At 42.9% G+C, this 27,360-nt stretch overlaps 2 protein-coding genes across 14 annotated transcripts in view; one reads left to right on the top strand and one right to left on the bottom strand.

Moving 5' to 3' along the window:
* The window catches only part of TOM1L2 (target of myb1 like 2 membrane trafficking protein), a 125,711-nt gene extending 108,601 nt beyond the window's left edge, over nucleotides 1-17,110 (bottom strand). For 4 of the 8 annotated variants that reach the window (XR_005649573.1, XM_039847555.1, XM_039847556.1 and 1 more), the window contains exon 1: nucleotides 16,943-17,107. Coding sequence is in view for 7 of the 8 variants with exons in the window: in XM_039847555.1 (XP_039703489.1) it covers nucleotides 16,943-16,994 (52 nt within the window). In the remaining variant the exon portion in view is untranslated. Of the gene's footprint in view, nucleotides 1-16,942 lie in introns of all 8 variants that reach the window. The other 4 variants (XM_039847554.1, XM_039847559.1, XM_039847558.1 and 1 more) reach the window with 3 other exon arrangements.
* Nucleotides 17,111-17,491: 381 nt separating this feature from the next.
* Nucleotides 17,492-27,360, top strand: part of DRC3 (dynein regulatory complex subunit 3) — a 42,020-nt gene continuing 32,151 nt past the window's right edge. For 2 of the 6 annotated variants that reach the window (XM_039847564.1, XM_039847560.1), the window contains exons 1-4: nucleotides 17,497-17,649; nucleotides 18,327-18,456; nucleotides 21,390-21,554; nucleotides 24,937-25,053. In XM_039847564.1, the coding sequence (XP_039703498.1) occupies nucleotides 21,392-21,554; nucleotides 24,937-25,053 (280 nt within the window). In that variant the 5' untranslated portion in view covers nucleotides 17,497-17,649; nucleotides 18,327-18,456; nucleotides 21,390-21,391. Of the gene's footprint in view, nucleotides 17,650-18,310; nucleotides 18,457-21,389; nucleotides 21,555-24,936; nucleotides 25,054-27,360 lie in introns of all 6 variants that reach the window. The other 4 variants (XM_039847565.1, XM_039847562.1, XM_039847561.1 and 1 more) reach the window with 4 other exon arrangements.

The raw sequence follows: 27,360 nt of genomic DNA, 5'->3' as shown, positions 1-27,360 counted from the left end.
TGGCGCACCCGGAGAGAGGCATGGAAGCTCTGCGCTCCTTCCCATCATATACTGCCCCTTGTAGCTCTTTCATTTGGCTGTTTCTTATTTGTATCCTTTATAATAAACCACTAAATGAAAACGAAGTGTTTTCCCGTGTTTCGTGAGCCATTCTAGCTAATGGTCAAAACAGAGGAGGGGGTCATGGGAACCCCCAATTTATAGCCAGTTGGTCAGAAGTATAGGCAGCAACATGGGACTTGCCACTGATGTCTGAAGTGGGGACAGTCTTGTGGGACTGAGTCCTTAATCTGTGGGGTCTGTGATAACCCCAGGTAGTTATATAAGAATTGAATTATAGGAAACCCAGTTGATGTCAGGAAAAAAGCCACATGTTTGGTGTCAGAAGTGTTGTCAGAGTAAAAACAGTACAGATCTATCCTCCCTGGGCCTCAGTTTCCTCCTGTAAAATGAAGGGGGTGGATCAAATGCCACTAAGGCCCTTTCAGCTAGAATTCGGTAATTCTTTGAACTGCTGTTTTAAAAATTTCCAGAGTTAACAAGAAGGATTCTCACTCTCTGGAAGCCGCTAGCAAATTCTGCTTTCCAAAACCAGGCAACATCATTTCTCAGGCCTCATCTTCTATTTTGACTAATGATATGCCAGTACTATGTGTGATTTCTCCTTTAAAGAGTGGCAAAAACTCAACAGTGTCCTATTACAGTGCCTTGTCCTCTCCAGCTCTCAAACTTGCAGCCCAATTCTCTGAGATGGAAGAATCAGTTTCTCTCCATTACACTCAATTTTAAACCAAAACCCAAAACAGAATTTTTGACATGCCTCCCAGACTACAAGGCTTGGGCTTCATTAATAATTAAAACAGCAGCTGGTAGAGTTCCAGGCAAGATGGCGGAGTAGGTAAATGTTGTGCTTCCCCCCTCCCATGACCACATTAAAATTACAACTAAATTATAGAACAATCAACCTGGAGAACCACCTGAAGTCTAACTGAAGAGAACTCCTTTAGCTAAGGATATAAAGAAGAGGCCATATCCAGACTGGTAGGAGGGGTGGAGATGTGAAACAGGCTGGTCCCACACCTATATGTGGCAGTCGAGAATTGGGAGGGATATAAAGAGTGAGGGGCCAGCCCCACACTGGGCTCCCCAGCCCAAGGTTCCAGTGCTGGGAGGAGGAGTCCCACAAAATCTGGCTGTGAAAATCAACAGGGATTCCAACAGTCCAGGTAAGAAGGAGGGCTGCTGAAAACCCAGACATCCCAGGGCCCACGCACAGACTCACTCATAGGCACTCCATCGTGGGCTCTCGCGGAGGAGGAGTGACTCGAAAAGCACCAGAGAAATATAGGAAAAGACTGAATAGTAAGGCTTCAGGGTGAGGGCTGGGAAACAACCACCATTATCCCCGTGTTGAGCCCTCCTCCTGCATAGTTTGCAGGCCAGTGCCATTTTTCCTGTGTTGAGCCCTCCCCTTAACACGGCCAAATCTGAATCTGTACTCGCCTGATAAACTCCACTCACTCCACTCTGGTGACTCCCTGGGACATGACTCCACTCTACTCTCGCAGCCGGAGGTACTTTTGGTGTCTGGGCAACCAGTCCTGTCTCCCCCACTCCTCCACCTCTGCATGGCAGGAGGCTCTTTCAACAACAATCAGCAGGCTTCTGCTTGATTACCACAAGAGACACTTTTGGTGGCAGATAACCAGCTCCAGCCTGAGCTGCAGTCTTTCTTGGACAACTCTTGGCAGTCTGTGGGCCCAAGGCTGGCAGCAGTTGGCTTTGGTATGCTCTGGGCATTTTGCAGAGTGGCTCTAGGCTCAGTACTGGCGCCAAACCTGAATCTGCACTAACCTGGTGAACGCCACTCACTCCACCCTGGTGACTCCCTGGGACTCCACCTCACCCAACTCGCATACTGCCCATGGGTCTTTTAGCAGCTGAGCCTTACGGGCAGGCAGCCTCAGGCTTTAGGATGCCATGGGCCTTTTGCTGAGTTACTCCAGGCCTGGTACTGGTGGTAGTTAGCCTCGGTTTACAGTGTAACCTCTCCCAAACACCTCCAGGTCTACCACGGGCAGCAACCAATTGCAGATAGCTTTATAGCTCCTACTAGGTAGTCATGGGCAGGTCACAGGCAGCAACTAACCTTGGCCTGCACAGAAGCCACTCCCAAGGGACCCCAGAACCAACACACCCAGAAGCCAACCGAAGACCACAACAGAGCACTCTCCGATTAGCCCCACAGGAAGCTCACCCAAGGGGTGGTGTCAAAAGTCACACGAGCCTGCTAGGGTAAATCTCACTCCATGAGGTCAGCCCCCACAGAGCAGCTCAAATGCTGTAGGCATGACCACCACTCACAGCCAGTCAGTCTGAGAGTCAATCCCATCCACTGACCAGCCAACAATATCAAGGCTCAACTGCAACAGGAGAGCACATACAACTCATACAAGGGACACCCCTGGAGCACCTGGTGCAGGTGATCGGGGAGACTGTGCCATTGGGCCACACAGGGCACCTACAACATAAGGCCACCTGGCCAAAACTGGGAAACTTGGTAGGTCTACCTAATACATAGAAACAAACACAGAAAGGCAGCCAAAACAAAGAAACAAAGAAATATGTCCCAAATGAAAGAACAGGACAAAACTCCAGAAAAATAACTAAATGAAATGGAGGCAAGCAATCTACCAGAATTCAGAATTCAAAACACTGGTTACAAGGATGCTCAATGAACTTCGGGGAAGAACAGAGGATCTCAGTAAGAACTTCAACAAAGGGATAGGAAACGTAAAAAAGAAACAGACAGATGCCGGGGGAGGTAGAAAGGGAAAGGTAGATGGGGTAAAGGGGGTCAAATATGTGGTGAAAGAAATCTAACTATGGGAGGTGAACACAGTATAAATATATATATATGCCTTACTGTTAAAGTGTACAGTTGAAACTTATTGGATTTCATTAACCAATGTCACCATAAAAATTTTTTCTTTAAATAAAAAATAAATTAAAAAAAAAAGAAAGAGACAGAAATGAAAACCACAAAGACCGAAATGAAGAATACATTAGATGGAATCTACAGCAGATTAGATGAAGCAGAAGACTAAATCAACAATTTGGAGAAAAAGTAATGGTAAACAACCAATCAGAACAGCAAAAATAAAAAAGAATCCAAAAAAAATTAGGATAGTTTAAGAGACCTCTGGGACAACATGAAGTGTAACAATATCCGGATCATAAGAGTACCCAAAGGAGAAGAGAGCAAGCAAGGGATTGAGAATCTATTTAAAGAAATAATGACAGAAAACTTCCCTAACCTGGCAAAGGAATTAGACATATAAATTCAGGAAGCACGAGTCTTACAAAGAAGAATTCAGGCAGACTCACACCAAGACACATCATAATTAAAATGGCAAAGGCTGAAGACAAAGAGAGAATCTTAAAAGCACAAGAAAAGGAAAAAGGCAGCTAGTTACCTACAAAGGAGCTCCCATGAGACTGTCAGCTGATTTCTCAAAAGAAACTTTGCAGGCCAGAAGGGATTGGCACAATATATTCAAAGTGATGAAAAGAACTTACAACCAAGACTACTCCACTCAGCAAAGCTATCAATTAAAATCGAAGGAGAGATAAAGAGCTTCTCAGACAAAAAAAAGCTAAAGGAATTCGTTACCACCAAGCCAGTATTACAAGATATGTTAAAGGAACTTCTCTAAGAAGAAGGGGGGGGGAGGGGAAGGAAGAATATAAATAATAAAATGGCAATAACTATGTACCTATCAATGATCACTTTAAATGTAAATGGCTTACATGCTTTAATCAAAAGATATAGGGTAGCCGAATGGGTAGAAAAACAAGACCCACTCATATGCTATTTACAAGAGACACATTTCAAATCAAAAGAAACACATAAACTAAAAGTAAAAGGATGGAAAAAGATATTTCATGCAAATGAAAACAAACGAAAAGCTGGGTAACAATACTTATATGAAACAAAACAGCCTTTAAAACAAATCTATAATAAAAGACAAAGAAAAACATTACCTAATGATAAAAGGATCAATTCAACCAGAGGATATAATCGTAGTAAACATTTATGCACCCAACATAGGTGCCCCTAAATATAAAGCAAATATTGACCAGCATAAAGGGAAAGATCGACAGTAATACCCTCACAGTAGATACTTTTAACACCTCACTGACATCAATGGATAGACCTTCCCGAGAGAAAATCAACAAAGAAATAGCAGCCTTAAATGACACACTAGAACAAATGGATTTAATTTATATTTTTAAAGCATTTCACCTCAAAGCAGCAGAATATACATTCTTTTCGGGGGCACATGAAACATTTTCCAAGATAGCCCACATATTAGGCCACAAAACAAGACTCAATAAGTTTACGAGGACTGAAATCATACCAAGTGTCTCTTCCAACCACAATGGTAGGAAACTAGAAATCAATTACAAGAAAAAAAAATGAAAAACACACAACCACATGGAAGGTAAATAACATGCTACTAAACAATGAGTAGGTTAACAATGAAATCAAGGAAGAAATCAAAAAATATCCTGAGACAAATGAAAATGAAAACACAATGACTGAGAAATCTATAGGACACAGCTAAAGTAGTCCTAAGAGGGAAATTCATAGCAATATGAGCCTACCTCAAGAAACAAGAAAAATCTCAAATAAACAATCTAACCTTGCACTTAACTGAAACAGAAAAAGAACAGCAAATCCCAAAGTGAGTAGAAGGAAGGAAATAATAAAGATCAGAGTAGAAATAAACAAAATACAGTCTAAAAACAATACAAAAGATCAATGAAACCAAGAGCTGTTTCTTTGAAAAGATAAATTAAGTTGATAAATCTTTAACCAAACTCATCGAGAAAAAAACCAGAGAGGACTCAAATAAATAAAATCAGAAATAAAAGAGAAGTGACAAGTGACAGCACAGAAATACAAAGGATTATAAGAAAATACTATGAGCAATTATATGCCAACAAATTAGACAATCTGGAAGAAATAAATAAATTCTTAGAAACATACAATCTTCCAAGACCGAGTCAAGAAGGAACAGAAAATTTGAACAGACTGATTACCACTAATGAAATTGAATCAGTTGTCAAAAAACTCCCAGCATACAGAAGTCCTAGACTGGATGGCTTCACAGGTGAATTTTACCAGACATTCAAAGAAGAATTAACACATATTCCTCTCAAACTATTCTAAAAAATTCAAGAGGAAGGAAGCCTTCCAAACTAATTTTACAAGGCCACCATTATCCAGATTCCAAAACCAGAAAGACATTACCAAAAAAAAAAGGCCCATATCCCCAATGAACATAGATGTAAAAATCCTCAAGAAAATATTAGCAATCTGAATTCAGCAATAAATTTAAAAGATCATACACCATGATCAAGTTGGACTCACTCCTAGGATTCAAGGTTGATTTAATATACAGAAATCAATTAATGTGATACACCTAATAAACAAATTGAAAGATAAAAATCATATGAGCATATTGACAGATGCAGGAAAAACATCTGACAAAATCCAGCATCGACTTATAATAAAAACTCTCAGCTAAGTGGAAACAGAGGGAACATACCTCAACATAATAAAGACTATATATGACAAATCCACAGCTAACATAATACTCAATAGGGAAAAGCTAAAATCATTTCCCCTAAGATCAGGAAGATGTCCACTTTCACCACTTTTATTTAACCTCATATTAGAAGTCCTAGCCACAGCAATCAGATAAGAAAAAGAAATAAATTCATCCAAATTGGAAGGGAAGAAGTAAAACTGTCATTATTTGCAGATGACATGATACTATATATAGAGGACCCAAAAGATTCCATATAAAAACTATTAGAACTGATAGGTGAATTGAGTAAAGTAGCAGGATACAAAATAAATATTCAGAAGTCGATTGCATTTTATACACCAACAAACCACCAGAAAAAGAAATTAAGAAAACAATCCCATTTACAATTACATAAAATAAAACCTAGAAATAAATTTAACCAAGGAGGTAAAAGACTTGTACTCAGAAAATTATAAGACATTGAAGAAAGAAACAGAAGATACAAATCAATGGAAGCATATGCCGTCCTCATAGATAGGAAGAATTAACATCCTTAAAATGTCCATATGACCAAAAGCAATCTATAGATTCAATGCAATCTCTATTAAACTATCAATGGCATTTTTCACAGAATTAGAACAAATAATCCTAAAATTTATATGGAACCATAAAAGACCCCAAATAGCCACAGCAATCTTGACAAAGAACAAAGTTGAAGGCATCATACTACCTGATATCTAACTACACTACAAGGTTATAGTAATCAAAACAGCATGGTACTAGCATGAAAACAGATATGTAGATCAATGGAATAGAATAGAAAGCCCAGAAATAAACCCACAACTATACTGTCATTTAGTCTATGATAAAGGAGGCAAGAATATATAATAGGGTAAAGACAGTCTATTCAATAAATGGTGTTGGGAAAACTGGACAGATACATGCAAAAAAATGAAACTGATACACCTTTTTACACCATATATAGGAATAAACTCAAAATGTATTAAAGACATAAATGTAAGACCTGAAACCATAAAACTCCTAGAAGAAAACATAGGCCATAAACTCTGACATTGCTCTTAGTAATAGCTTTTCTGATATATCTCCTCTGGCAAGGGTAACAAAAGAAAAAATAAACAAATGAGACTATATCAAACTAAAAAGTTTTTGCACAGCAAAGAAAACCATCAACAAAACAAAAAGCCACCTACTGAATGGGAGAAGATATTTGCCAATGATACATCGGATAAGGGATTAATATCCAAATTTTATAAAGAACTCAGCACCAAAAACAAACAAATAAACAATTCAATTTAAAAATGGGCAGAGGAGCTGAATAGACTTTCCCCTAAAAGAGGACATATAGATGGTATGTCCATATGCAAAGATTGGACATACATATGAAAAGATTCTCAGTGTCACTAATCATCAGAGAAATGCAAATTAAAATCACAGTGAGATATTACCTCACACCTATCAGAACAGCTACCATCAATAAGTCAAAAATCAGTAAGTGTTGGCGAGGATGTGGAGAAAAGGGAACCCTTGTGCACTGTTGTTGGGATTGCAAATTGGTGCAGCCGCTATGGAAAACAGTTCAGAGGTTCCTCAAAAAATTTAAAATAGAACTACAGTATGACCCAGCAATTCCACTTCTGTGTATTTATTTGAAGAAATCCAAAACATTAATTCGAAAAGATATACACACTCCTATGTTCACCGCAGCGCTATTTACAATAGCCAAGATATGGAAGCAACCTAAATGCCCATCAATAGATGATTAGATAAAGAAGATGTGGTACATATATTTAATGGAATATTACTCAGCCATAAAAATGAAATCTTACCATTTGCAACAACATTAATGGACCTAGAGGATATTATCCTAAATGAAAGAAGTTAGAGAAAGACAAATACTATATGATCTCACTTATATGTGGAATCTAAAGAACAAAATAAATGAACAAACAAAACAGAAACAAACTCATAGATATAGAGAACGAACTGATGATTGCCAGATGGGAGGGGGGTAGGGGTTGGGTGAAAAGGTGAAAGGATTAAGTACAAAATGGTAGTTATAAAATAGTCACAGGGATGTGAAGTACAGCATAGGGAATATAGTCAGTATTATTGTAATAACTATATGGTGCCAGGTGGGTACTAGACTAATCAGGGGATCACTTCACAAATTATATAAATGTCTAATCAACATGCTGTACACCTGAAACTAATATAAAATAATATTGAATGTCAACTCTAATTGAAAAAAAAGGATACCAGGAAAATACATACATACATACATACAAACATGCAGCAGCTGGTAATGTCTTAAAAGCAGGTTGTTCAGTTAGACAACTTAGCACCTATTTAAATGTCCTCTTTCTCCTTCTGACACTATAATTTCAAAGCAAATCCAAAGAAAAAGGATTTAACAGTGACAAGGACTCTTGTACACTGAATTACACTAGGAGGACTGAAACTGGGTTAATAATTTATAATACTAAGACAGATCTGAATTTGAGAAAACTGTTACCAGATTTTCAGCCACGAAGTTCATTCAAGTATTTATTCACTCAATTTTGCAAATAATTACTGAGCTATCCAGTTCAGTAGTTAAGAATACCAGCTCTGGAGTCCACAGACCTGGGTTCAAGTCCCTGCTCCGCCACTTATTATCCACAGACTTTGGGGAAGGTACTTAACTTCTAAGCCTCAGCTTCCTACTTTATAAATAAATTATAGTACCCGCATCACAGGGCTGCTGTGGAAATTAAAGGAAATGATGCATATAAGGCACTTAACCCAGGACTTGGTGAGGAGTAATACTGACTAGTACTATTAGTATCATTCTTCTTGTCTTTAAGGCATGTATGTGTTAGGCTCTACTGAAAAATAGGGGCATGACACTAAAGGCACAGGCAACAAGGAAAAATAGGCAAACTAAACTTCATCAAAATGAAAACTTTTGTGCAACAAAGGGCCCAATCAATAGAGTAAAAAGTCAACCCAAGGAATGGGAGAAAATATTTGCAAATCACATAACTAATAAGGGATTAATATCTAAAATATAGAGAAAACTTCTAAAACTCAACAACAACAAAACAACCTGATTTAAAATGGGCAAAGGACTTGAACAGACATTTCTCCATAGATATACAAGAAGCCAAGAAGCACATGAAAACATGCTCAATATCATTAATGATTAGGGAAATGGCGAGGATGTGGAGAAATTGGGACTCTATGCACTGTTGGTGGGAATATAAAATGGTGCTGACACTATGAAAAACAGTATGAAGGTTTTTCCTCAAAATATGACAAATAGAATTACCATATGATCCAATAATTCCACCTCTGGGTACATATCCAAAAGAATTGAAAGCAGGGACACAAACAGATATTTCTACACTCGTGTTCATAGCAGCATTATTCACCATAGCCAAAAGGTGGAAGTGTCCAAAGATGGATGAATGGATGAACAAAATGTGGCACCCATACAATGAAATACTAATCAAACTTTAAAAAGAAGGAAATTTTGACACATGCACCAACATGGGTTACTCTTGTAGACGTTATGCCAAGTGAAATAAGCCAGTGACAAAAGGATAAAGACTATACAATATTATATGAGGTACTTAGAGTAGTCAGATTCATAGAGACAGAAAGTAGAACAGCGGTTGCCAGGGGGCGGGGAACAGGAAGTTGTTTAATGGATACAGAGTTCCATTTTTGCAAAATGAAAAAAATTCTGGAGATGGATGGTGGTGATTGTTGCACAATAATGTGAATGTACTCAATGTCGTCGAACTTAAAAATTGTCAGAATGGTATATTTTGTTATGTATATTTTACCACAATTGTTTAAAAGTAAGTAAATACATACATTCATACATACATACATACATACATACAAGCAAATAAAAATAAGCACCCTCATGGACATTTAGTCTAAATGATGCATGGAAAGAATACAACATAGTAACATATTTTGCTTTTACATACAGTATCTCACTGATCCTCTTAATGACCCTGTAAGATATGACAGAACCAATATTCTTGTCATATACACATCCTTTCCCTGTTTACAGATCAGGAAACTGTGTATTAGAACAGTTAATGGAATCACATACAAGGAGTCACACTAAGAGGCAGAGGCAGGACTGACCAAAATAAAAAGTGCTAACTGTTGAAAGGGAAGAAAGAGAGGGCATCTTGTGCTGCTCTAGAATTCATTGTGAAACTATGCTATCTTCATGGAATTCCCATGTGGAATCAGTTAAGGCCCCTTCTCATCTAAATGGAAACAGACCATGCTTGCTGTCTAAAAGGTAGTTTGAACAAAAGTTCTGAAGCTAGACTTCCTGGATATGGAACATGGCTCGGTCTACATGAGCTACCTTGGGCAATTTCTTAACTCCTCAGCCTCTATTTCTTCATCTGTAAAATGGAGATAATACCACTGACTCAATGGAATTTTCAGAGAAAAAAATTTTCATGAGATACTGTGTATAACGTATTTAGGGTGCTTGGTACATGGTGAAGGATCAGTAAATTATGGCTAATATTTTTAGCTTCGAAAGATGTTAAAAAATAAGTGATAGAAAAAGAATCTTTGGAGTGAATAACTGTGCAGAGTATACTCTACCATACGCTGTGATGGTCACAAGGAAACAGAAGTATGCATCAAGCCCTGAGGAGACTCCAGTTTTAATCAGAAGGCAATAAATACATCATAAGACACAAGATAAATAACAAAAGGAAACAGCATAGGAAAAAGAAAAGGAATCAACAGGTTTGAGTATGTTAGTGGGGTGCAGGACACTGTACTAGGGACTTTTTTTCATTTTTTAAAATTTTTTTCTCAAATTTATTGGAATGACATTGCTTAATAAAATTATATAGATTTCAAGTATACAATTTGATAATAGATCATCTGTATATTGCTTCATGTGTTCACCACCCAAAATCAAATCTCCTTCCATCATCATATATTTGACCTCCTTCACCCTTTTCTACCTTTCCCCTCAACCCATCTCTCCTTCTGGTAACCACTATACTTTTGTCTGTGTCTATGAGTTTTTGTTTGTTTGTCCTGCTTATTTGTTGCTTTCAGTTTTATATCCCACATATGTGCTAGGGACATATTCTCATTTGGTTTTCAAAAAAGAATCTCAAGGGTAAGTAATACACTATTTGATAGGCGAGTGAAGAGCCAAATGAATGACATGGAAACACTCTGAGTTCAGGGAAGAGATTCAGTGTACCATAAATGGGGTGGTCTAGGAAGGCTGCATAGAGGAGGCAAGTGCTGATAAGACCGCAGCCTTGATGACTAGATGGAGAAGATCAAAAAGATTATTCTAGGGCAGGAGGATTAGAAGGAGCACTAAAATAAGCACCAAGTCTGAGATTGATTTTTAAAAGGCCCCTCTTCTAACTACACCAAGCTGGGTCAGCAAAAAAAAACCCGCCTGAATATTATTTATATCTTTTCAGACTACTAGGTTAGCCTAAAAATTCTGAGTGATTTATCTGCAGGTCAAGAACAACAATTTTAAACTGATGCTCCTCTGGGCATCGTATTTATATCCCCTTCGTCGTATTTATATCCCCTTCCTCATCATATATGTCCCCTCCAGAAAAAAAAAACCAAACAGCAAGTATACAGAAATGTGCTAAGAATGCATATACAATGTTGCGTCTCCAAAGCATGAGACAATGAAAAATAAACTACACAAGTATTCCACCTATTCTACTTATTATATGAAATGTTTATAAAAAAGCACATTATGATTTTTTTCTCTGTTGAATTTTTTGTACCTTTTTCAAATTTTCTACATGAGTACACATTATTTTTTAAAAAGCACAATCATATGAGAATTTTTAATATCCTAAGTAGCCCACTCTACGCAGTGGTATCCATTCAATAAAGCCCTGTGAGTGTCTCAGCTCCAGTTCTTGTACATGGAAAGCAGGGCAGGAGGAGGAGCAGGCTGACCTCATCACGTGATATTCGATGTCTGGTGTTTTATAACCTGTCCAGCTTTTAGAAGCCCAGACTTCTTCCCATGCTCCATCAGCCTGCCTCAGTACTTCCTCATCTCTGATAGGGGCTCACAGGAGGGTCCCTATCCCACATCTCGGAGAAACTGGCACTGCCAACTGCTGACTTCCTTGTAGGACCCTCATTCTGCACAGATAGGGGCTTTGATGGTAAGGAAAGAATGACTTTGGTAACTGTCAAGGAGAAATCTCCCTGTATCTGTAAAGACATTCATACCACTCCCCTCCCTAGAAATCTTTCATGGCCTCCAGTGCCACCAATGAAATAGTCCAAATTACTTGGCCAGCATTTGAAGCCCTCCAGAATCAGGCTTTACCTTACCTTGTCAGTTTCACTTTCCATCATTCCCCTTGCTAGGTAAATAGAACCAATGCCATTATCCCCACTCACCCCTTAATATTCAGCCTTTGCTCAAGCTGCTGTCTCTGCTGAGAGAGCCCACCAAGCCTCCTTTTCCATTTCTACATGACTCAAATCCTACTCATTTGTCAAAGCTCTGCTCAGGGGCCACCACCTCCTGGGTCCTCGCTAGTTCTTCCTTCCTTCCTCCTATGATCTTCCTCACCCTAACCCACTGAATAACGGAACACCAGCTCTAGGGCAGAATGCTGGGTTCCACCCCCAGCTCCCTCACTGCTAGTTGTGTGACATCCTCATTGCCTGTCTGAAAAATGGAAATAAAAACAGTGCCTTACCTTTAGTATTGTTGTGAGGATTAAAGGACTGCAGATATATAAAGTACCTACCTCAGTCTCTGGCACATATTAAAACAATACTGAACTTCAAAAAAAAGCAAAAACCTTTAACTATTATTATTACTACTGAGGGGAACTCTTCTCTATTCCATTCCCTTACTTCAATTATCTGTTCAATCTTACGCCACTACATTCTATCATACCTGATTTAGCTTCCTTACTAGATTGAACATTCTGGCAAATGCTTAGTTTGGTTCTACAGAAAGTCGGTATAGAGCTACTGAATAAATGAATGAATTCTAAATAATTGTACTTATCATCTGTCCATAAGAAGATCCACATTTAATGTTTGAAGAAAGATTACAAAGAGATTAAAGAATCAGAACTTTTCAATTACAGCAATAGTTCTCAAAGTATGGTGCTTGGACCAGCAGCAACAGCATCACTTGAAAACTTGTTAGAAATGTAGAAAGCTAGTTCCCAGCCGGCACCTACTGAATCAGAAACTCTTCAGAGTGGAGCCTGGCAATACGTTTTAACAAGTCTTCCAGATGATTCTGATGACCCTGAATCATGGGGTTTATCAGAAGCAACATAGCAGCATTGAATGAGCACTGGATCAAGAGTGGATTTTGGGCTTAACTTTGGTATTGACCTTGTACAAGTCTCTTAACCTCTCAACTTCCTTACAAGCAATACAGGGACAATAGCACTCAAATAATTAAATGTTGTGTAGATTACATAAGATCAATATACGGAGTCTACATATAGTAGGTGCTTAATAATTATAAGTTCTTTTCTGGTCTCTTCCTGGGTCTCTCACAGGGTTGTAAAGACTAAATAAAATGACTGAATTGAAAGAACTTTGCAAATTGCCAAGGACCACAGCATCTGAGTGAGGACTAACCATTATTGGTACAAACAGCCATGCTATCATCAAACACCTAGTGTTCACAGGGCACTAGGAAACAGTTTATGTCCAACACCATCCAATCTACAAACACAAACCCCACAACAGAATATTTGCTTCTTACACGTTTATTAAAGTAGAACTATGAAGAGAATAGATGGTCCTCCCCTGCGCCACCGCCAAATATTCTGGTCAGAATTAACTAACTACTCACTGATCTTTTAATCTAAATGAATCCAAACTTTATTCTTAGAAAAGGATTATCTAAAAATGTTTTCCAGCCACCACAAGGAAAAGTGCCAACATTTGCAGAGCACCATGGTCCTGACTAGGGAACTCCCGATCTAAGACATCTAACTCCAGCAGACATCCAACTCCAGTGGAGGGTCGAGATTAAGACAATAACATTTTGAAACTTTTAGACAGTAACATTTTGAAACTTGTTTCAGAAGAGAAAATCAGGAAATAAAAGTAAGTACTTTTTCTTCTTCCACACTTCTTAGCCTCTCATATCACTCACTGCTGGCTCTCTCTCTGAACCACACATGCTACTCAGGAGCCACCTTCCACAATAAAAAGTAGGATGGATGCAAGAAATGCACAGGCTGTGCATATGTCAGGCTGTGGGCTCAGCTGCTGTTTGAGATGGGCAAGCTATGTGTTCGACCAAATAGCACCAGGTTAGAATGTCCATATGAGGCCTAGGCAAGAGACAGAGTAATAATTACTCTACTAACACCTCCTACTATGAGCCTAATGCTTTGCAGCTCCAGGACACCTTTGGTGGGTATGTAACCTCTACTGAAGGCTCCCTAAGAGCAGCTTTATAATATTTGTATCCCAAGGCCTGGCACCTAAAAGGCACTCAAAAAGCCTACTGAATTGGACTGAAGGAATTATTTAGGTACAAGCCACATGCAGCCAAAGTATTATTTTATGAGTGAGGAAAATGAGTCCAGAGAGACTAAAAGTTAAAATTAGCTAAAGAAATGTAGTCTTTGATGCCACTCACCAAGAACAAGGCTTCATACTGGGTCCAAACCCTATTTGCCACACTATTCCCCACAGCTACCTCTTGTTCCACTCAGACTGGCACACACAGATGTGCCCACACTCCCCTCCTTGCCTCATTTACCTGTCCCTTGGCATAGGGTATCCTCTTCTCTGGCTCTGGAATTCCCACCCATCCTCATGAACAGCCCTTAGACGCAAAGAAACCAGTCCCATCACCCCAGCTCTTCTGATTTCATTTGGACTACTAACAGCACCAACAATTCCCACTATTCCACTGAGCACTTGACTATGGAGTGGCCTACAATTAATCATCATTGTTCCACGCATCTCTGTCCGCTCTCCTGATCCATAAATCCCTCGAGGAGCATGACAACTATGAAATCCCAACTCTCCCTGCCACCAGCTGAGCAGTCACTTCACTCCTCTGAGCCTCAGTTTCCTCAACTCTAATGTGGGAAGACAATAAAATGTCTTCACAGAGCAGCTCTAAGGAGCAAATGGCTACAGAATTGCTTTGTGTAAACTATAGCTGCTGCTTTTAATCATTAGCTTTGTTATTGTTGTTTTTATTTCTGTATTATCCTACCTCCCATCAACACCCTGATACATTTAAAAGAATACTAACAATACTAAATGTCATGAAAATCACTTTTACAATTTGTTACTACAGTACAGAATATACATTAGAACTGAACTGAACTGTGAAATTACCAGTTAGTCAACTGGCAATAAGGAGGCTTCATTCTCTTTATGGTCAAATATATTTTATTAAATGATGGTGGACAGTAGAGCCTAGAAGGGTATTTTCCTTCACAAGTCACAGATGGGCCAGTTGTCCTACATATCCTCCCAGATAGAAAATTCAATCCTAACTTAATTATTCTGTTATTAACAGCAACAGCCACAATTTACTGAGCCTCTACTATGTTCCAGGAACTATGCTAAGTGTTTTATATCCATCATCTCACTTAAACCTCACTCTTCTATGAGTACAATCTTGCTCTTAGCAAACTAAGGCTCAGAAGAGTTACACAATTTTCTGGGGTCCCACAGCCAACAAATAGACAAGGCAAAATTCAAAAGCCAGGTCTTCCTGACAGAGGCATCATGTTCTATCCACTCACTACATACCCCTACATCCCTTATATTTGCATATTTTTAAATACCTTCTAACTTCACCCCTTCGTCAACTTAGATTTTTGAAGGTATAGAGATTCCTATTGTAAACGATCTAGAAAAGAAAAGACCTCTCCCCCCCCCCCGCCCCCCCCCCCCCCCACTCCTCCTGCCTGCTTTCATTGGCTCCCGCCAATAAAGCTGAATTCAAAATCCAACTGATTTTTAGGAATATGGCTTCCAAATGCCAGTTAGCCAATGGGAGAGGCCTCAGTAATTTCACATGCCCCACTAAAGGCTGAAAAGTAAGCTGGAAATTTTTAAGTAGAGCAGGAAATAAACACATCACTACTGCCTAAACCATCCAGGCGCATAAGGACTCCAAAGGTCTCTGCTCTAAAAGACATTTTACCAGTCCTTCCACCAACCAGGAGGAAGCCAGTTTCAAAAGAAACTAATCAACATTCTCAACTGATCACTTGGCACAAGCTCCTGCCTTGGGTGAAAAGGCAAGTTGCTTTTTTAGTGAGAAAATCCCATACAGTGGCCACTCTGTGTTCCCTCAACTAGCCTTGGGCTTTCTTTCCTTACCCAGGATATTGGTCACCTCTGCTGCCCTTTTCCAGGTGCCCAGACCTCCTCTATAGGATTAACGAGTACTGCAGAGTCCTCCAAACTGCCATCAAAAAATTTCAACTTTGGCAAATTTAATATAGCACGAAAGCAACAGTCAATGTGCAGAGACTACTACAAGGAATATCAAAACTTTAGAATTTGAAGGAACCTACTATATCTTACCTCCAAACACCTCAGTTGACAGACGGGAAAACGTCAAACCAGAAAAGGCAGTGACTTGCACAAGGTCACGGCGAGAGTCACTGGCAAAGCCCCTACTGAAGACCCAGGCTTCCTGATTCCCAGTCTAAGGCTCTTATCATTAAATAACATGGCCTTCCTTCTTTCCTGGAGTCCGTGCAGGCATGCCATGGCCACCCTCCCCACCCGCGCCGTCCCCCGTCTGATGCAAAGTTAATTATCTTTTAGGAACCCCACCCCCAATCCCAGTCCCTCCTACAGCCTAGCTGAGTTGCAGAATCAGCAAATTAATTAGCATAAATCTTAGAGCATTCTCTGGGAGGATGCCCAGTCTGAGGGCTGCTGGTACTGTAAAGGAGGGACAAGGATGGAGGGAGAAGGGTCTGGAGAAACTAGATCCTGACGGCAGTGGCAGAGAGCTGGAAAGGGTGCACGCAGTGGCATCTTTCCACTAGGGTAGCCGACCAGCAGCTGGCACCATCTCTAAGGAGTCAGGAAGGGCTGGGCCCTGATAGGTAGGGACGCGTGGAGCATCTTCAAGTCCAAGTTGGGCCTCCGGGCGCCGCCTGGCAGGATGACACTGGCGTCGTGAGCAGGCCCAGCCCGCCCGTGGGCAGAGGCCGGAAGACAAGGATGCCCAGCCGGAGGAGTGGCACCGGTGTCTCGCAGAGGCCCGCAGTTCTCACCAGCCCCGCCGTCGCCCACCCAGACGCCCGCCCTTCGCGCGGTCTTACCGAGGCACTGCCCCACCGGGGTGCTGAACGGGTTCCCCAAGAGGAATTCCATCTTGGGCGGACAACGCGGCAGTGGCCCAGACACCCTGTCAGCCGCAGGGGTCTCAGCTGTCCAGGTTGCGCTCCCTACCTGACTGACACTCGCTCCCACCCCACCCTCAGGAACGCTGAACGCCCGGCCCCTGACCCCGCCCCCTGTCGCGTTCCTATTGGGCATCGCCTGCCCAGCCCTCCTCCGATTGGCCCCTACGCCTCCCTCAGCGGAGCTCCACTGACCCCACGGCGTCGGATTGGGAGGAGGAGCGAGCTAGGTCACAGGAATTTTCGTCCTGCGTAGCGGCACTGCCCCTGGCCCGCCTCCGAACGAGAGTCTGAGTCTTTGGATTCATTTACATAGTGATCAATCTAGAATCTCCACTATTATTGGAGAACAGGCCAGTCAATTTCTTAAATAAGGGAAAGAAGAGGTGGGGCTAGGAAGATCCCACCCATAGAAAGTGCTGATTGGAGAAACATTTGTTTTTTCTCCTGCTGGTTGGTGGTAGGAGTATTCCTCCACCCAGAAATCTTGTCACGTGACCCAACTTTCACCCAGGATGTCTACCTTCTGACTTCCTCTTAGCAACGGAGCGGCGGCTCTTGGTTCCCCTAGCAACCAGGGGAAGCGTCTGCTGCGCAAAAGCAGCAGGTAGCCTGCGGTTGAAAAGGTGAGACCCAGAAGCTGAAGTTCTAGGAGGACTACCAAGGGCAGACAGCGCCTCAGCTTAACTCTTTCCTCTGACTTTTTTCTCCGAGGAGTCCGGCCCGGCCATTCTCCTCTGTAAATTGAGCACACAAGTTCCCTGCCAGCCACTTTGTAGTCGTGCTGAGACAGTCAAAACACTAGTCCTGTGCTATCTGCCCTGTAGATGAGACAGAAGTACTAAGGAAGCATTTCTTCAGAGGGCAGGGCCCGAAGAGATTTTTGAGGGGTTCGATTCCTCAGGCTTCTAGCCCTTTTATAGAAAGGTACCCAAAAGAAAGGTCCACTGATAACTTCTTCAAAAATTTAACCCTTATATCTGGCTTAACTATCACTAAATTATTTCTCGTATTTTTATTCTTCATCTTGGTGCTGTTTAAAGTGCTTTGGGAATATAGATACCTGAGTTCTATGTCTATGTCTTGTCAGTAGCTCCTTGTATATCTTTGGACAATTTCCTTCCCCTCCAGGGTCTCAGTTTCCCTATCTGGGAAATTTGGGCATTAGGACTCTCTTCTCTAATGGCTTCCAGAGCTGACATGTAATTAAATAATGTGTGTGCACTTAGTACACAGTAAGCACTCTGTAAATGGTTGATTTTCTTCTTAGTAATTCATGGCTAAAAGGGGCTATATTTTTCAGATCCAGTTGATCCCAATTGTTGTTTCCCAGGACAATTCTTGATCTGTTTCTCTGTGAGAAGGCTATTCTGTGGACAGTGGTGTATTCTCCAACTCCTGCCAGTGGTCTTCGCCAACAAAACTATCATCAGGCAAGTCAACAGGAACCCAGGTTGGGTGGTAAATTACTGATAAAATCCTTTTAGGGGAGGATTGTTCAACCCTTGGCCCTGACCCAGAACAGCTGTGAGAAACATCGTGAGCTATGACAATGATTGTTTACAGTGCCCTAGGTACAGCTGAGCCATGATTAAGAAAATGGCTCTGGAGTCATGTTCTCCTGCTTTACCATATACTAGATGTATAAACTTGGTCATATTACTTAACCTTTCTAACTAGCTTTCATTTTCTTATCTGAAAACTACAGATGACTAGTCCTACATATGAAGTTCCTAAAGATCTCTCAAATCCACATCTTACTACCATCTTGATCATCTCTTGCCTCATGACTCTTGCCATTTTCAGTAGTACAGCCAGCGTGAGCATCTTCAAATTAAAATCTGATCATGTCACTGCTGTTATTAAGCCCCAGGAGTTTCCCAGAGATCCTAGGATAATAATAGAACTCCTGTAGGCCTCTCCAACCTGTATTACGTCACCAAAGTGGAACATGTCTTGTTCTCTTCCACCCGAGGGTGCTCACTGCACAGTTGCCTCTTCTTTCTTACTTGTCCTTCGAATCTCAGCCCTGTCTCTCCTGGCCAGGCCAGGTGCCCCTAATGTGTGCCGTCATAGTTCCCTACACTTAAAACTTGTCATGGTTTGTAATTAAATATTTATATGATTATCTGATTCATGTCTGAAACAGGTAAGGAGATCTGTCTATTGTAGTCACAACATGTAGTAGCTATTACATGTGTGTGGACTAAATAAATGATCTTAACAAATGTAAGAGAGGAATTATTTATCTTTTATAGATGGGAAATCCAAGACTTAGGTGAGGAAAGTTGTCACATGATGCAGAGTCAGGATCCAAATCCTGCCCTTTCATGCATGACAGCTATTCCACACTGCAGTGATTGTTGGGCTTGACTGAAAGCAAACTTGATCTGTCATAGGTGCCAGGCCTTGATGACATGCGAGAATGTGAAATCAATTAAAGTTTGAAATCAGAATTAAGAATCATTTCCCAAAGTATAGCACCTTTCTTTGAAAAAGCACAAACATTGTGGGTAACATCTGCCAAATACAGCATATTAAAATTCCCCCAAAAGCAACTTGGTGTCAAATTATGGGAAATTTTAGAAAAATTAATTTCAGAAGAATGGGGAGATGGAAAGAGGCAGAGGACTGGAAACATTAGGGGAGGAGGGGCATGGTCAATCAGTTACCCTAGAGAGATGGAGCCAGTGTTGACAGATTGGAGAGAATGGGAAGGTGGAAGGTGTAGGTGGACATAGGGCTGGGAGTAGGGTTGTAGGGGATGGGGTTGGGATTAGGGAAGTCTGTGCCTTCTCTGGGGACAGAAGGAAAGGATGTATGAGAGTTAAAAGCACTGGGACATTTGATTGTGCACAATCCAGAAATGGAAGATGCATATTTGTATGAGCTGCATTCAAGTGGATGGTGGGGGAGGAGGGAGGGAGGGCAGCTGGGCAGGGGCAGTCTCTAAGGCCAGGTGGCAGGCTCGCCACGTCTATGGAGGTTTGTGGTAGATACAATCAGCCCATCACCAGGAATCTTCCCAAGCAGTGCTCAGTGGACAAAGTGCAGAGCACAGGGGTTGCCTACCATCAAGGACTAGCAGGGCAGGGAGGACAGGAGGTTCAGGAAAGGCCGAGATATTGCAGATACATGCAGGCAAAGGTAGATGATGAAGCCAGCAGGGAGGTGAGAATCAGGGGTGGAAAGTAGGAGTTTCCAGAGGATTCAAGAGGCAAAAACCTGGGAGTTTCCAGTAGACTAACAGGAGAGTGTGCCTTCCTGCAGGTCCAGCCCTTCTGAATGTTCTCACTAAGAAGATTGGTAATGAGAATGAAGTTGGGTGCCCTAGCTTCCCAGGGATGTGGCTCTTTCCAGCCAGGAATTACATCCCAGGGTCAGCCAAGTAGTATGACTGACCAAATCCACAGCAACCCCCTTTGCCTGCAGTATTTCTGCCAAATCCCTTTGGACCATTAGCAACAAAAATCTACTGGAGTTAAAGTACAAGAGGATTTAATGTGAGAAATCAGGAAACTCTCATAGAAAGAGACCACAGAAACCCTAACAGGGCCTGAAGTTAGGGACATTAGGGCCAGAAAGCCAGCAAGAAGGCAGCCTCTGTGTATCAGTTTGTCTTTCCTTTTGTCTCTTTTTTCCTGGATCACCCAGGTTCCTATCTCTGCTTCTCTCTGTCCATCTGCCTCATCCCCCTCTGGCTCTCTCTGTTTAACCATGTGTCTGACCAGCCCACAGCCCCTCAGTTCCTCTCCAGCTCAAGCAGCCAACTCTGATGGGCACTCTCATCATGCAGCACCAAGCTCACATTTCTTAGAGGGAGAACATGAATGATCAGCTTGGATCGGTATCCACCTACACACTGAGCAGCTTGTGGTGTACATGTGTCTGTGTGTGAAAGGTTGTATAGACATGACACCCTGGAAGGGATGAGACTCTCAGAGAAGAGGAGCTGTGGGCTGATATACCTGGCTGGGGCTGCCAAGGGTCTTGATCAGTGGTTGGTGAACAAAGGTGGGCACAGAAAGCCAAAGACCCAAAATGGCCATGGCCATAAGGGGAGCTGAACTCCAAAGGCTCAGGAGACCAGTGTGGACACTCGTTTACTTGTCTGGGGTAGGGTTACAGCTATGATTGTGGGGCCAAAGGGTATACCCCTGATGAAGGACAACAGATGGTTGCCAAGGGAAGCCCTGGAGCAGCCTTGGTAAAAATGTACTAACCCCTAGGTACAGTGGGCCCAGGGGTGGGAGGAGGGTAGCGGTTGGCATGTCCTTAGCTGTCACAGTGCTCTGAAAGAATGCCAGCCAACCCCTGTCCTCAGACTAAGGGAAAAGCAAATTGTAGAAAACGTAATGTTTTTCAGAGATGATGAACCGGCTGTACAACTCATTAGAACCAAGAGTGATGGATGACGACATGCTCAAGCTGGCTGTTGGGGAGCAGGGCCCACAGGAGGAGGCTGGGCAGCTAGCCAAGCAGGAGGGCATCCTTTTCAAGGATGTCCTCTCCCTGCAGTTGGACTTTCAGAGTGAGTATTCCAGGGTGGAGCAGGGACACCAGGCAGGGCTCTTGGCTTTCTTCATTTCACATCTTTGCCCTAGAATTCTATGCATAGTCTGTATAAAAAGATAAAATTCTCCCACTCCAAATCTAAGTGAACCATAAAGGCCTTGGTATTCTTGGAGTAAGGCCCCTAGCAGGTAGAATCTAAGAGGGTGGTCCCAAGCAGTCAGGCAAAAGCTGTGGGGAGGAGGAGGAGGAAGATATGCCCTGGGAGAGCAGCTTCAAAGGAGGGGCAGGGAACAGGAGGGGCATAGGGCCATGAGGTGGGGAGATGCCTCAAGAGTGGCAGGACAGCCTAGTGGAAAGATGTGGCTACATAGATCCTCAGTGCCTCAGTGTCCCCGTCTGTGAAATGGGAGGATTGCAGTCCCTGTCTCAAGTGATGGTTGGGAGGACAAGGTAAGACAACATGTACACAGTGTCTGGTTTACTCAGAAAGGCCAGTGAGGGGTGTGAGAGGAAGTGAGAGGTAGACAGGAGTCCTGCAGCCCGTCATTGTGCAGGCAGAATGTATTACGCACACAGCAGAATGGCCTGGACAGATTCACATTCTTGCCCTCTCCCGGGCTCCACTCAACAACAAGAAATTCTTTTTTTGTTATTGTTGTTGGCTGCTTTTGGTGGTTTTTTTTTTTTCTTCTTCTTTTAAATTTTATTGGGGTAGCATTGGTTAATAACATAAATTTCAGGTGTACAGCTGTATAATACAACATCTGCATACTCTGTTGTATGCTTAGTACCTGAAGTCTGGTCCCATTCCATCACTATATATTTGACCCCCTTTACCCTCTTCATTCTGAGGCCCTGCCTCAGCCAGTCTCTGCCAGACCCTAAGGACCCAGCAGTAGGCAAGGCCCTGGCCCAGCCTCATGAAGCCCACAGGCCTCCCCAGAGCACAGCCTCCAGAGCTGATCATAGCTCTGTAGGAGCTAGTTGGCCACCCAGAGCAATGAGGGCCCCTGACCTCAGCCCCCTCAGTGGTAAAAGGTTTAAAGGGGTTGCAGAATGTTTGTCGCCAGAGGCTTTAGTGTTGACCGCCTTCTTTTTCCTTCCCCTACCTAACCTAAGGTTCATTCATCTAGTATTCATTAAGTGCCTGTCATATGCCAGGTGCTATTCTAGGTACTAGAGATTCAACTGTAAACAAAAAGACCAAAAAAAATCCTGTCTTCATAGAGCTAACATTCAAGTGAAGGACACAAATAAAATAAAAATGAAGGAAAATAATAGTGTATTAAAGGTAATACACTAAAGGTAATATATACTATGGAGGAAAGTAAGGAGAGGAGAAAAGCGGAATTAGGGTTGGAAAGCAGTGTTTTATTGGGTGGTGGTCAGAGGCCCCACCGAGAAGGTGAAAATTGAGCAAATACTAGAAGGAGGTAAATAAAGAAGCCATATGGAGATCCAGGGAGTATTCAAGGAAGAGGAAATAGCCAGTGCAAAGGCCCTGAGGTGGGAGACCTGTGTGGATACAGGTCAAAGAGGTCATGGGGTCAGCTAACATCAGCCTTGGGGGCTAAGAGAGGATGTTTGGCTTGTATAGTGAGAGAGGTGGGAGCCCTAGAAGGGTCCTGAGCAAAGGAGGGATAGGATGGGATTTAGGTTTTCACAGGATCCCACTGGCTGCAGGAGAATAGGCTGTAGGGGCCAAGGGCCAGAGCAGGAAGTCTAGTGAGATGACCGCTTCTGTGGTCCAGGGAGCAATGATGATGGGCTGGAACCTGAGATGGGGGCAGTAGAGGAGGATTCCATGTCTATGTTGAAGATTAAATTGGCTTTTTAGGCAGTCCTGTCATGCTGGTAACTCATTTAGAGCTAACTGCCAAATACATCCTGGTTTTGTTGTGTTGTATTGGCTTTTCCACATGAACTGCTGATGTGTAAGGGAAAGCCAGCATACAGGTGTGCCAAGCAGAGCACCCAGGAGTATGAGAGCCACCCAAGAAAGTGGTATCTGCAGGAAGTCAGCCATAGCCAAAGGCTGTCAGTCTAAGTCCAGGGAGAGAGAAGGTACCAGAACGACAAGTAGGGATGGTAGCTGGTATCATTCTGGGAAATCTGGCCACAGAGTGCTGAGGAATAGACACCAGTCACACCTGGCCCCGGGGCTTCAGGAGAGGTAGGACCCTGGGTCAGAGAAATGGTGTCCACCTACCCCATGGAGACAAGACTTAATGAGGGCAGCTGGGAGGGGTGCTCTGCCTCACAACCTCAGGGCAAACTCTGCCCCTCTGAATGAATATTGAAACTGCTGCCCCAAATGTGTAGTTATTGCAGGTAATTTTTTTTTTATCCCTTTCACTTCAGTATTATTTCAGTCTTTTAGTGAGCATATTCTAATTTTATAAGTTTTAGAAATCATTACATATAGAGAACATTAAATATAGAGAAAAGGGGCATATAAGCAACAGAGCTATTTGTGGCCTCTAGAAAAAACTGGGGACAAGTTTAGGCCTCTAGAATTTTACATACACAGTATATACTTATTTATACTTATGTGTTTTCAGAACTCTTCTGGCTGCCAGTGACAGAAACCAAACTCTGCTTGGTATAAGGTGCAAAGGGATTGAGTGGTTTGTGTAACTGTAAAGGTGGTCTTCAGAGACCCACAGGGTCATCAAGTGCCTTAGCGATGTGTGGAACCTGCCTCTCTATTGTATGGGCGAGTCATCCCACTCTCCATATATGAACATTTGGGGTTCCCCCTATCTTTCTGCCCTTCATGTGCCTATAGGTATTTCTTTGGGCACATACACAAGTGTCTTTGCGGACAGATTCCAGGTAGAGAAACTGCAGGCTCAAAGTGTATAGACGTTATATATTTCAGTAAGCATGGCTAAATTGCCCTCCAAAATGGCTGAACTAGTTGATTGCCCCTCCCACTAACAATGCACAAGGAGGCATTCAGCCTGCAGTGTTGATTCTATTTGTTGCACTGCAGAAGGAAGAAGAAGGACCCCTGTCTGTGTCTTGTAACCTGTACACCAAGTTGTTCTGGCCTCCCTGGCAGTCCCCCAGCCTGCCTGTAGAGGCAGTGTGAGTGAGTCCTGTGCCCTGAGCAGATCTAGCCCACCTTTACGCCAAGCCCCCTACACCCTCTATGGACCTATTAGGCACTGCTGTGGCCTTGATCACTGCCCACTGTGCACTAACCAGGACTGAGAGCTCCCCAATTCTTGGCCCACATTTCCAGGGCACCCACATGCTCCAGGGCAAGGTAGCAGAGTTGTGAGACCTTTTGTATGGTTAGCACTGGTCATCTCAATCCGCCAATACACTGGTACTAAACTCTAACCCTAAGCTGAGGTTGGAACTAGCTGCAGTATCTCTTCTGATGATTTCAGACATCCTCCGCATTGACAACCTTTGGCAGTTTGAGAACTTGAGGAAGCTGCAGCTCGACAACAACATCATTGAGAGGATCGAGGGCCTGGAGAACCTCACACACCTGGTCTGGCTAGGTAAGGCCCCTTCCCGTTTGTGTCCACCCTAATGAAAGGTGACACCCTGGAAATACTTGCCAAGTTAATTGTCTCAGGCAATATGCTGCTGCTGGCCCACCATTAGCCCAGGTGCAGCAGAACCTCTGTCTGCCAGGAGCAAGAAAGCCGCACTTTTTAAAAGCACGGGGTCTGAGCTGGGTAAACATAGTAAAAATGTGCTTGGACCCACCAGGACAGAATATTCTGCTTTTACCTGCGAAACCTCTCAATTTGGGAGGAGGTCAGAGAGCAGCCTTGGATTCCTTCTTGTTACTCTAGACTCAGGCTGACAGATAACCGTGGGTCCCACTAGTCAGCCAGGCTCAGATAAAACCAAAAATAATCATCATACCTGCTAGTCGTACTTACTAGCTGTTAAGCATGGGCTGGTATGCTTTCCACATGAGGTTTTTTAACCTATACAGCTCCCCCATTGTAGACATGAGCAAAATGAGGTCACAGCAAGCAGCGGGGGCACCAGGCTCCAGCACAGCTCTGTCTGACTCTAGAGCTCTGGCCCTCACTGCTAAGACCACAGGGGTCTTGATGAACTGTGTCCATCTGCTGTAGGTAGCCTTACATCTGGTGAGAGACAGGTGGACACCTAACGGGGAGAGAGAACTAGCTGGAGAGCTCTTTATAACTTTGCCTCATTTAGCCCTCACAGCAATCCTAAAAGATAGGTGTTTGTTGCGATCGCAATATACAGAAGAGGAACTGAGGCCCTGAGAGGCCAAGGCACTTGCCCAAAGCTCCACGACCAAGAAGTAGCAGAGCTGGAATATAAACCCACAACAGTTTGACCCCGAAGTCCATGTTCCTTCCATCCTGTCAGGCTGCTTCCCCATAATGGGAAGCCTGGACATTGGTGTACCTCCCAAATTGCAAAACAATCTCAGCTACGATTGTGCTGACAGTTGCCAGCCCACAGCAACCCCACAGGTAAGATTATGCTGCCATTTTACAGATGCAGCAACTGAGGCTGAGAGGCTGATGGGCTTGATGGAATTACATGCTACAAGCAACAGAGGCAGACCATAGCCAAAGCTCCTGACTGTTAGGCCTAGGTCTCTCATCCCAGGCCCCATTTCCAGCACCCAAGCACTTATTTATGCTGAGTCCTAGGCTTGGTGGTACAACTGCATCACCAGGAGTCATCTGTCTCTCTAGGAAATGAAGGAGAAGAGGGTGCTGGGTCAGCCCAGACCCTGAGCCATATCACCTCTGGAAGGCCTGCCAGGCACTGGCTATCTGAATGCTGTTCTTTTGGGCAAGAGCTACCAGGTCCCTTAACTATGAAACAAATTCCACAGGTCCCTGTGAGACGCTCCTGTGATACCCAGTGTTCTGTGGTATAGGGGTGAGAAAGCAGAAGGGGAAAGTTCTGGTAAAAGATCCGCCTATACCCTCATAGAAACAGAAGCCAGCCTTTGTCTAGCACTGGTAGTCCAGGAACCCAACCACAGCCAGGAATAGCTGGGTCCCTGGGATGCACGGGTGGGGGGTGATGGTGCTCTCTGATGATGATTCAGCACAGTCCCGCCCACCACATACACATATGCTGGTGGCTCACCACAGTCAGCTGCCCCAGCACTGAGGATGTGCTAGAGCTGGCTAGTACTGGCTCTGGAAAGCTGATTGCGCACATCTCAGCCCACTTTCGCATTCAGCGATGTCTTTTTGGTAGATTGAAATTGACTATGGTGGAAGTGTTTACACCACAAAATCAGCAAGCACTACAAATCAGAGCTTTCTTCACTTTACTTCCTACTGTTAAAACATTTATTTGCAACATACCACTGGTTCTAGTGCTTGTGGCCAGGCCTCCAAAGAACAGAACCTGGCCGCACAGTGGGAAAGCAAGTGGGCAGACTTGGCATTTGGGAGACTCCAGTTCATATCCCTGCTCTGCCCATGTACTAACCAATTTTGTACAAGTTATTTCAGCCCCCTGAACTTCAGTTTCTTTATGTGCTGTGTGATCTTGGGCATATAACTACCAGGCCCTTTTGAATCTTAGTTTCCTCATCCATTAAATGTGGGTGGTGATACCTATGCTTTGAGGATTAAATGAGGTGATGCACTTAAAGAGCCAGGCATAGAGAAAAGGACAGTAAATTATCATTATAGTCTCAGCTGTCAGCAGGTGAGCATTCGCTGATATACCAAGGAGGCCAAATTAAGATGTGAATTAACTGACTTTCCAAATCACCTTTTAAATGAGATAGCTTACAGCTATCATGATTGTATTTCCAAGCTCATGAAAAATTCCCAGTTTGGGCCTCT

Source organism: Pteropus medius, unplaced genomic scaffold, assembly GCF_902729225.1.
Source record: "Pteropus medius unplaced genomic scaffold, Ma_sr-lr_union100, whole genome shotgun sequence".
Lineage (NCBI taxonomy): Eukaryota > Metazoa > Chordata > Mammalia > Chiroptera > Pteropodidae > Pteropus > Pteropus medius.
Note: the sequence above shows the minus strand (reverse complement) of the source record. Positions and strands in the feature narration are given on the sequence as shown.